Here is a 12,126-nt window from a genome sequence, read left to right as displayed (position 1 = left end):
ATACTTTAGAAAATACTCTTCTAAGTATTTGCAAAGTTAAATGAGTTGACCTCATGTCCCTTAGAGGAAAGTCTAAACAATGTGTGAGGACCAGAGAGTCCATCAGGAATCTTGCAGTACTTGTCATGCCTCAGTCACACATGAAGAACTGGCCTGACCATGTTTCTGGATTCTATTTTACTTCCACATCACAGAATCTGTGAAATCAGCTGCAACTCCACCTTCCCAGTTACAACCACCACCAATTGCAAAGTTCAGCTCCAGAAGAAGAAACGCTTTTCTCATTTAGCTCTTTTAGTGCTCTTCTCTTCAATGCAAGACATTGGACTTACTTGGTTTGTAAAATTTCCTCATTCTGGTGGAGTAATAAGGAAGTAATGAGAATAGGACTAAGAATTATGAACTCTTACTATGTTTTTGCTTAGAGTAGTTGTCCTTTTACTTATTCTCTGAAACCTTTTTAAGATAAAAATGAATTGTCTCTACTTTTCCTCAGTATGAACTCATCGGTCTCTCTTTCAAGTCATCCAACTCATGTCCATGATTTCTCTCTAATGATTATTCTCTAGTTAAGTTGAAATCAGAACTAAAGATGCAGTTCAGACTGCTGGTTTTGCTGAGTGTGGTGGCTCATGCCTGTAATCCCAGGACTTTGGGAGGCCGAGGCGAGTGGATCACCTGAGGTCAGGAGTTTGAAACCAGCCTGGCCAACGCGGTGAAACCCGGTCTCTACTGAAAATACAAAAAATTAGATGGGCATGGTGGTAGGTGCCTGTAATCCCGCTACTCAGGAGGCTGAGGCACAAGAATCGATTGAACTGGGAGGCAGAAGTGGCAGTGATTCGAGATCACGCCACTGCACTCCAGCCTGGGCGACAGTGAGACTGTCTCTCTCTCTTCTCTCTCTCTCTCTCTCACACACACACACACACACACACACACACACACACAACAGACTGCTGATTTTAGTAGTATGGAAGATCAGATGACCTAAAAACTGTGACACTATTTATTCCTAGAAATGTCAACTATAACATAACGTGCATTGATTTAAATGTCAAGCTGAGCTTAAAAAGGGGAAATCTCCAGGTGAGAGAAAAAAAGAGAGAGTATTGAGAAATAGAACAGAAAGACAAAGTAAATGCCAGAATTAGGGAGTAAGAGCATATGGGATGGACAAGATGGAGAGAAAGGGGAGAGGAGAGCCAGAAGTGAGTGAATTGCAAAAGAAGCACAATTAGGCTGATGACTGACTTCTTAACAGCAAGAACAGAAGTCAGAGGACAGATATAATTTTCAGAGTTCTAAAAACTATTAATTGTTAGCCTAAAGCAAAGCAAAACTTTTTCAGGAAAGAGGGTTAAGATGGCATTAAAAGATAACACACACACACACACACACACACACAAAATAATATTATTTCACTGCACCAGATTCTGCAGTTCAGACAAATGAACTATGTAAATGTGAATCTCAGAAAGACACAAAATGAGCTCAACCAGGGATGTGATGAAAAATGGCAAACACATGGATAAACCTAAATATACGAATGAATGGCAAGTACATATTGTATGTTGAATGTTTATATACTGCTGGGAAGTATAGAATTACTTTGGAAACTGGTTTGGCATTATCACCTAAGGTTGAAATTGTACTTACCCCATAACCAAGCAATTCCATTTCTAGATACATAAGGAGAAATGTGCAAAATGAGAAAACAATACCTTAGAAGAATCAACCCCAAAATCATTAACGGTAGAATGGCTAACTACAATATATTTTCATATAATAAAACACTAGACAGCATTCAGAATTACTGAATTACAATATACATATTAACACTAATGAATTAAAGTACTATCTTGAGGAAAATACCACATGGCATTGGTTAAAATCTCTAATCGTTATAATCTCTGTTGCTGATACAGAGAACGCTTCCATTCATCTAAAGTTAAAAACCCAAATACCATTTTATTTAAAAAGGACCTCCCTGATGTTTACTATATTCTGTCACTATTATTAGAATTTTAAAATGTTAGGCCGGCTACGGTGGCTCATGCCTGTAATCCCAGCACTTTGGGAGGCCGAGGCGGGCAGATCACGAGGTCAGAGATCGAGACCATCCTGGCTAACACGGTGAAACCCCGTCTCTACCAAAAACACACAAAAAACTAGCCAGGTGTGGTGGCACACGCCTGTAGTCCCAGTTACTTGGGAGGCTGAGGCAGGAGAATCACTTGAACCCGGGAGGTTGAGGTTGCAGTAAGCCGAGATGTCACCACTGCACTCCATCCTGGGCAACAGAGCGAGATTCTGTCTCAAAAAAATAAAAAAGTTAACTCATTTAATCACATAACAACCTAATGAAATAGAAACTGTGAGAGGATATTTGGTGCACCTGCAAATGAAAAAAATCATAAAAGCAAATAAATGAAAAATAATTCAGTATACTACTCACCTTGAGAGATGAGCAATGAGGGGTTAGAATCAGCAAGAAAGACACTGGAGGCTTCAAAACTATAAGGAGATTGACATTTCATAAACTGGTAGGTTCATATCTTTTATTCTTTAAAGCAGGCATATATTTTACTCATTTTTATTCATGTGTAATAAAAATTTATACATTTCATAATAAAATGTAAATAAGTGAGAAAAGTTTGTGCTGCTCAATAGACTAATCGATCAAAACTGGCTATATATATAAATTAGATTATAATCATAGATAATATACAATAAAGTCTAAAGTAAAGACTTAAATGTGCAAACCACAACTATCAAAATTTAAAAATTATAGAAACATCTCGAATATTAGAGAAAAAAATTAGAGAAACTTTAAGGCATTAATCATAGAAGAAGTGATTGATAAATTAAAGGTCATTAAATTTTTTTTTAGTTTGAAGGACACCATACAAAACAAAAAGACATTTCACAGACTAGGAGAATATATTTGTCATACAGATAAATAAGAGGATTAGAATGGAGTATGTGGAATATAAACCTGTAAATAAGAAAACTATAATCCAATTGGAAAAAGAATAGGAGATATGAACCATCAGTTATAAGCCAGAGCAAAATACCAAAGTGGCCCTTTAAAAGTATATATTTAAAAATATTTCATTTTAAATTTTATCTTTTATTTATTTTTATTATATTTTAAGTTCTGGGATACATGTGTAGAACGTGCAGGTTTGTTGCATAGGTATACATGTGCCATGGTGGTTTGCTGCACCCATCAACCATTCATCTAGGTTTTAAGCCGTGCATGCATTAGGTATTTGTCCTAATGCTATCCCTCCCCTTGCCCTCAACCCACCACAGGCTCCGGTGTGTAATATTCCTCTCCTTGTGTCCATGTGTTCTTGTTGTTCAACTGCCACTGTGAGTGAGAACATGTGGTGTTTGGTTTTCCGTTCCTGTGTTAGTTTGCTGAGAATTATGGTTTCCAGCTTCATCCAAGTCCCTGCAAAGGACATGAACTCATTCTTTTTTATGGCTGCATAGTATTCCATGGTGTATATGTGCCACATTTTCTTTATCCAGTCTATCATTGATGGACATTTGGGTTGGTTCCAAATGTTTGCTATTGTAAATAGTGCTGCAATAAACATATGTGTGCATGTAACTTTACAGTAGAATAATTTATAATCCTTTGGGTATATATCCAGTAATGGGATTCCTGGGTCAAATGGTATTTCTGGTTCTAAATCCTTGAGGAATCGCCACACTGTCTTCCACAACGGTTAAACTAATTTACACTCCCACCCAAAATATTTCTTGGTGTAAAAATTACATAATTTTTACAATCTCAATAATTTTCATAATTTCCATAATTGGGAAAATACAAATTAAAATGTCAAATGTGAAATGCAAGGATGTGGAGCAACAGGAATTCATGTTCATTGCTGGTAGAAATACCAAGTTATATAGCCGCTTTGAAAAAGGTTTGATATTTTCTTCTAGAATTAAACATAGTCTTACCATGTCATCCAGCAATCAAGTGCTTTAGTATTTACCCAAATGAGTATATTCACACAAAAAACCTAGATACAGATAGGTGTTTATAGCAGCTTTATTCACAATTGCTAAAACATGGAAGCAACCAGGATGTCCTTCAGTAGATACATAGGTAATAAACTGGATCACATCCAGAGAAAAATATTATTCAATGCTAAATAAATGAGCTGTCAAGCTGAGATATGAAGGAAATTTACGTGCCTGTTACTAAGCAGAAGAAGCCAGTATGAAAAGGCTACATACCCTATGATTCTGACAATATGACATTCTGGAAAAAAGCGAAACTATGGAGGTAGTAAAAACATTAGTGTTTGCCATTGTTTAGGGGAGAGGGTGGGATGCATAGATGGAGGATTTTTAGAGCAGTAAAACTAGTCTGCATGATACTGTAATTGCTGATCTAAGTGCTGACAGGAATAGGGTGTCAGATTTGGGGTTGATGAGAACAAAAAGATATGCCAGTGTCCAACAAGCATATGAAAACATGCTCAACATGATCAAATAAGGAAAATGGAAATCAAAACCACAATGAGACATCACCTCATACACATTAGGATGGCCACTATCCAAATAATAAAAAATAGCATTAGTGAGACTATAGAAAGATCAAAATTCTTGTGCATTCTTGGTGGGACTGTAAAGTGGTTTAGCCATTATGGAAAGCAGTATGACCATTCCTCAAAAAATTAAAAATAGAATTATCCTATGATGTAGCAATGCTACTTTCAGATACATATCCAAAATAATTCAAGCAGAATCTTGAGATTTTTGCCTCCCCTTGTTCATTGCTACATTATTCACAATAGCTAAGAGGTGGAAGAACCCAAATGTCTATTAACAGATGATTGGATAAAGAAAATGTGGTATATACGTACAATGGAATATCATGCAGCCTTAAGGGGGAAGGAAATCCCATCACATGCTACCACATAGATGCTGTGGACTGAACATATTTTCCCAAAATTTATATGTTGACATTCCAACCCCCAACGTCATGGTATTTGTATGTGGGGATAATTAGGTCAGGAGAGTAAAGCTTTCATGGATGGAATCAATGCCTTTATAAAAAGACAGGAGAGAGCTTGCTTTTTCTCTCCCTATTCTCTACCATTTGAGGATACAAGGAGAAAATGGCCGTCAGCAAACCAGGAAGTGGGCCAGACACCACTTCTGCTGGCACCTTGAGCTTACACTTCCCAGCCTTCAGAACTAAGATAAATAAATGGCTGTTTAAGACACTCAGTGTGTAATGTGTTATAGCAGCCTGAACTGACTAAGACAATGGATTAACCTCGAGGACATCATGCTAAGCTAAATAAGCCAGTCAGGAAAGTACAACCATTGTAGGACTCAACTCATATGAATTATTTAAGGTAGTCAATATCATAGAAACAAATGTAGAAAGGTGCTTGCCGAGAGCTGGGGGGAGGGAGGAAGGAAGGAGAACAAGTGTTTAATGGATATAGTTTCTGGTTTTTGAGATTAAAAAAAGCTCTAAAGATCTGTTGTACAACCTTGTGAATAGCCTTAATAATATTTACCACAATAAAAACAATTAGAAAACAAACATGAGAAAATACAAATTGGTACAAACTATTATTTGGATAAGGGTCCCTCTGAAGGCATTAGTGAAGGGGTAGAAAGAGGAAGAATGAGGTCTGAGCATTATAGAAAGGTTTTCTTTCTTTCTATTCTTTCTTCCTCATTTATTTGTTAATATAAGGATCTGAAACAATGCTATAATAACAATTTACTTAGTCTTAGTGGTGGAGTCATGTATCTATTATATAATTTTCTTAATTTATATGAATGTTTAAAGTTATTCATAATTAAAGTCATTTTTTTAAAGAAAAGATGTAATTGAATCTGAAGCAGTTCAGTCGATGTCTTCTTTGTCTCAAATGCAAAGTTATTGAAACTCAATTCGCTGGGCTTCTGTCCTGCCCTGAAATGTTCTTCTCTTGAAGGAAGAATAATAAAATCAGAAATCGGCCGGGTGAGGTGGCTCACGCCTGTAATCCCAGCACTTTGGGAGGCCAAGGCGGGCGGATCACGAGGTCAGGAGATCAAGACCATCCTGGTTAACACAGTGAAACCCCGTCTCTACTAAAAATACAAAAAAATTAGCCTGGCATGGTGGCGGGCGCTTGTAGTCCCCGCTACTTAGGTGGCTGAGGCAGGAGAATGGTGTGAACCCGGGAGGCGGAGCTTGCAGTGAGCTGAGATCGTGACACTGCACTCCAGCCTGGTCGACAGAGCGAGACTCTGTCTCAAAAAATAAAAATAAAAATAAAATAAAAAATAAAATCAGAAATCAGTAAATCCTAGGTATTTGTGACTAGAAGTGTATTATCGAGCAAGTTTAAAGTAGTACAATCAGTGAAGAACATCATATATGTGTTTCCATTTAGCTGTTTATTGAAGTTTCTGTGTATTAAGGTAAGATGATTAATTGTAAATGTCTACTTCCATAAATATACATAATATACAGCAATTGTGAAGAATAGGAAAACATGTGTGATCCACTGTTTTTTAAGACTTTTACTGTTCTAGTAATGTGTATTTACCCTGAGCTTGGAACACAAATTTACCCATTCTCTCTTGAAATTAATGCATTTCAAAATGGCTGCCTAAATTGGAGCATAGAACATTTTTCTCAGTGCAAATGACAGTCATCTCTGTGGAATTAAAATCTTTGTCTTAAACTAAAACTTTATTATCTAAATATGGAACAAACCAGCTTGGATGAGCATGTGCTAAAGTGAAAGAACTTGACATCCTGCTTTGGTTAAAGGAAAACTTTCATTGAAACTTTGACGAAATACATCACTTTCCAGATGCCATTTTTGATATAGGACATACAAATAAAAGTTTACATGCATCTTCTAATGCATTTTAATTATATATTTTTTTTCAGTAAAATTATGTAAGTAAATTATGCTCTGAAATGGCACAACAAATTTAGCGATCAAATTAGAAGATTATTTTTAAGACCTTGTATTTAAACATTTTAAAAGGATGATTTTCAAAGAAATTTGTTCCATATATTCCACTGAGACATATAAAATATCCATCAACCTGGCCATTGAATGTTTTGCAGTTCTCAGCAAATTCCCTCAGAAGTGATTTTTATAATCTCATTATAGATTTATTTGAAAATAATTTTTCATCAAGGCTAGCGAATTTTTCTTTCTCTGATTCAAACTCTGTCCTTCAAGATCTTCAAAGTCATCGGCATTCAGAAATGATAAAATGATTGTCTTTTTAATTTTTTTTTCACATTTTATTATAACTTTGGATGCGTCAGATTTCTATGGAAGGTAATAACTTTCACCTCTAATTAGGTTCTTATTTTTGCTCAATGACTTAGACGTGAGTATATCCAACTGGATGTGAGATAAAGTTTCCAACCTGTTAGGATCTCCTTTTTTGTGTGTTGTTGTCATTGGCTTTCTATTTTAGGATAGAAAATATTTCTTTTTACATTTATTTTATTTTGATTGTTTAATTTTTTATTTTTTGTTTGGGTTGGGGGGTGGGAAGGTGGGGTCTTACTCTGTCACCCAGACCAGAGTGCAGTGGTGTGATCTCGGCTCACTGCAGCCTCAACCTCCCCAACTCAAGTGATTTTCTCACCTCAGCCTCCCACGTAGTTGGAACTACAGGTGTGGGCCACCATGCCCAGCTAATTTTTGTAGTTTTTTATTTTTGTAGAGATGAGGTTTCACCATGTTGCCCAGGCTAGTCTCAAAATCCTGAGCTCAAGTGATCCACCTGCCTTAGCCTCCCAAAGTGCTGGGATTATAGGTGTGAGCCACCACACCTGGTGAGAAAATATTTCTTATCCCTAAAAACTGACTCCTCTTCTATGTTTTATATATCTGATCTTGGGGAATAGAATGCTCATTTACTTAACAATCGATTAATCATTTCAAACTCACCCCTATGGGATCAGAATACTATTTCCTTGGTCTTAATCTCTCATGTAGACTGAGCTGTATCTGGCAGCCTAATATTCCTGGTCTCTCTTCATCCTCTTATTCATTCCTTCCCAGAGGAAGGAAGAGCAACAATGGATTGGTGAGTTTTCAAGAAGAATCTGAGTATGCATGCCTGGTCCCTCACCTCCTCTTTTCTTTTTAATGTTTACTAGCTGAGGAAATATGAAATCTGGTCAACTCTTCCTTGCTATAGTTTCACACAGGGTAGCCTGGAAGACACAGTTCGGGGTCTTATTTCTGGGTTTCACATTTTAGAAGACCACTTGTCTACAGAAATAGGAAATTTTCTTCAGGATTAGCTATATCAATAAAAAGTTGATATTTTGATCTATCTTCCATCTTAGGTCTTAATTGCCTCTGCATTTGAGCTAAGAAATAAACTACTAGTTATTGGACTTTCCCCAGATTCCCAACAGCATGTAAATCCCCAGTCCTCCAGATACTGGACGTTTAGTATTGCTCAGATTTTTGCTCTTTCCTTTAAACCATCTCTGTTTTGGTTTATTAGTTGACTGGATTAAAGAAAGAGGTTAACTATTCTAACTATTATTTTTTTTCAGTGTTAGAGCAACCTACAATTCATGCTTCACACTGATGCCAAAAAGTACATCCTGAAATAGACATTTTATATCTTGTTATTTCTCCATATTTTTGTGTGTTTATTTCAGACTCCCAAGTTGATTTCAGCTGGCTCTTTATGGTAACTGTCTACTCTCCAGTTCCATATCTAATGAGTCAATCAGACGCATGCTTTATTATCATATCACCAGATATTATCGTGTTAAATTCTCACAGTATTTAAAATAAAAAAACAGTTTAATGTATTTCCATGCATTCACACAAGTTTTTTCTCATTGCCCATAAAGACCTTGTATTCTTTTTCACCTAGCAAGATGAGCTCATCAACCTTTGAAAGTCAGTTTAAGCATCAGTTTGCCAAGGCATCTTATTTGACTCCCATCTGATATTTGGTTTTCCTCTGTTTTCTTTCAATACACTGTGAAATCTTCCATTTGTTATTTTATTCATTCATCCACTCTGGTATTCATTCATCCGTCCGTCCATCCATCCATCCGTCCATCCATCCATCCATCCATCCATCCATCCATCCATCTATCCATCCATCCATCCATCCATCTGTCCATCTATCTGTCCATTTATTCACTTGTCAATGTCAGTATACCTACCATATGCCATGGTCTGTGAATTGTGCTATGGATGCAGGGATGAAAGATACCATTCTTGCTTCCCTGGAGTTATATTTTTACCATAAATTTATCCCAAATGCCTGTAATGAAAGATACATCTGACTGCCTTGTCCACTAGATGTAAACTATTTAATGGCAGAGATGGCATATTTGACTTGTGTTCTGTGCAGAAAATGCACGAGGAGAGAAGGAAAGACACACACACAATACCTTTAAGGGTAAACAAGCTTTATCCCACATAAATAGCAATGCAGATATAATAAGCAAATGATATAAGCAAATTAACATAAGCAAATTTATATAATAAGCAAATGATATAATAAGTAAATTGCAATGGGAAGGGGAGAAGGGAAAAATATATACATATTTACACTCACCAGACTATGGAGGATTCACCACCAAACTGGGAAGCAACAGCCTGGGCTCCAGAGTTGGACACTGCACTCACCAGACAATGGAGGATTCACCACTAGGCCCGGAAGCAGCGGCCTAGGCTGCAGAGTTGGCCAGTCGTCCATGCACAGAGGAGGAGAGGTCTCATGAAGCTTCGGAGCAGCCTGGGACCCTAGCTCTTTTTGTAATGAGTTGTTTGGCATGAGGTCCATTCACAAGGGTCCTTTGTGACTGGGCCCAAGGAACACAAAAAGGTTGACTTGTTTTGTGACTCTCTGTTGTTTTTCAATAACTAACATATAGGAATAGATTGAAATAGAGATTTCTTCTAAACAACACTGGATGAAAGCCTGAAGGGGCTCACACAACCCGTTCTGGGACTTCGTGATCATTCTTTGTGTCCATGTTCAATTTAGTTCAGGTTTAATATTTAACTTTTTCTCCACAGCGTGGATTCCCTGCATCTACCACGTGTATGGCACAGACATGTTATCAATACATGTTTATTGAATAACTTATAAATCAGTCATCATCTATAAATGTCTTCCATCCTCAGTAATTTCAGAAATTGTAGTCTTGTATAAAATTTCTAGATGAGGATTTCAGGTTTGACTCTTTCCTGAAACCTTGAATTTTAAATAAGTGAAAATATGTTAAACAAAGATGAGGAGATGTTAGATTTATTGTAGCAGTGGAAGGACAAAGGTTATTTACCTAGTAAATTAGAAAGTTATTTAGATCTTTACTCTGGCTCTTAATTCCAGAATCTGAAACTCCCTTGGTTCCTGCTGATTCTCTAAGCCCTGGCCTTGGGCCTCCCATTGATTTGGTGAGCTCTGAATAGCTTTCCAGTAATTTCCATCTGTACCTTCATCATTTTTCATGATCGAAGATGTTTAGTTATTTACTGTTACTAAAAACAAGAACCTCAATTTTATTTTAGCAGAGTAGCTGATACTACCCACTGTTCTCTATGATATTGTGAGGCATATTTAGAAAGCTTCATTGTGTAAAATCTCTAAAGAAGTAGAAAACCAGAAAACCTGCTAAATGATGCCTGTATATTATTTCTTATCAAGGTAATTTGCCAGCAGACCTCCCAACTCCACCAGAAACGTCAGTTCCTGTAACATTACCTCCACGCAACTGCACAGACAATGAATTTGTCTGCATATCTGATGATCACTGCATCGAAAAAATGCAGAAATGTGATTTTAAATACGACTGCCCTGACAAATCAGATGAAGCATCCTGTGGTAGGTGGATTCTTAAAATTTGTTTAAATATTGCCACAAAATAGAAAATACAAGTGTAATCTCTAAGTAGCACAGCCTAGCATCATAGTTAGATATTTTCAACATGAGTTAGGGCAACTTCTAAATGTAACAGTTATTCATACAGAAAATTGTAATGGAAGAATCAGAATGCATTTTCTGCCAGGCCCAGTAAGTGGTAAGTGTCTTTAGATTAATGTTTTGGATTCAAAACTATCGTTTTCACAAACTTTACTTGACTCTGGGAGTAGCATTTAGTAGCTCTTTCCATCCATTCCCTTTGATCTGTACTCCTGACACTATAAAATAGGGAATGTTTAGGGAGGTAGCTTTATAATACTGTCAAATTAATTCATTCAAATTTTGCCATTGCCAAAATGCACATACAACATTAGTACTATTAAAATATGCGGAGTTCATGAGAAAACCTATCTTAATGCAAATGAGACTTTTATCCCCTGTGTCCTGGTTTTTACCTGCCAATTCAATGGTACCTGCCAATTCAATGGCTTTTCCTAAATGGATCAAAGACAAACTATTTAATTTAAAAATGGACTTCTCAGCCAAAGATACAGTCTGAGAGGAGAAAAATTAATCTGTGTCTGAATGAGCAAAGCATAAGATCAGAAGGGTAAACACTTTGAAATATCTTTCCCTTCCCTGTTCTTTATGGAGTAGCCTGTGAATTGACTGTACCATCATATTTCTCAAGTGTCTTGATAATATTAAGGGCTTAGAACAGACAGATAACACAGAGAGAGTATTGAAACCCTTGTTTTATGTCAACCTTGTGAAGAAATTCTAGGACTTAAGAAATCCAGTGAGGTTCATATTTATTCTTTTAATCTAGAAAAAAAGGTTTTTTAATGTACAAATACACCACCAATTAACTATCTAATCTAGACTAAAAAAGTCATAAAATCAAAGCTGACTCACTTCGTGCATAAGATGAGACAGTAATTAACTCAACCTAGCCAGGGATTTATATCATGCATCACAGATGGAAAATAATACAGTGGAAGGTGTGGTGGTGTTCAGACTTGCTCATCGGAAGGCATTCGAATCCCCTTATGATCTTATATAAGTTGTAGTGTTTGTAAGAGTTTATACAAAACCTAATTAATTACACAAAATGAGTATCTTTAGGGAATACTGAATTTCCTCTAAGTTCAACTTTGTCATTTTAGTCATGTTGTTTATGATTAGAGGGGAAGTTTTGATAAATTCTTTAAATGT

At 36.5% G+C, this 12,126-nt stretch overlaps 1 protein-coding gene across 1 annotated transcript in view; it reads left to right on the top strand.

Moving 5' to 3' along the window:
* LOC129138155 (MAM and LDL-receptor class A domain-containing protein 1-like) overlaps nucleotides 1–11,865 on the top strand; it is a 52,077-nt gene extending 40,212 nt beyond the window's left edge. The window contains exon 3 of the mRNA XM_054674356.2: nucleotides 10,696–11,865. Coding sequence (XP_054530331.1) covers nucleotides 10,696–10,916 — 221 coding nt within the window. The 3' untranslated portion in view covers nucleotides 10,917–11,865. The remainder of the gene's footprint in view (nucleotides 1–10,695) is intronic.
* Nucleotides 11,866–12,126: the final 261 nt, after the last annotated feature.

This window comes from Pan troglodytes, chromosome 21 (assembly GCF_028858775.2).
Source record: "Pan troglodytes isolate AG18354 chromosome 21, NHGRI_mPanTro3-v2.0_pri, whole genome shotgun sequence".
NCBI lineage: Eukaryota > Metazoa > Chordata > Mammalia > Primates > Hominidae > Pan > Pan troglodytes.
The sequence above is the reverse complement of the archived record's forward strand: the minus strand, read 5'-3'. Positions and strand labels throughout refer to the sequence as shown.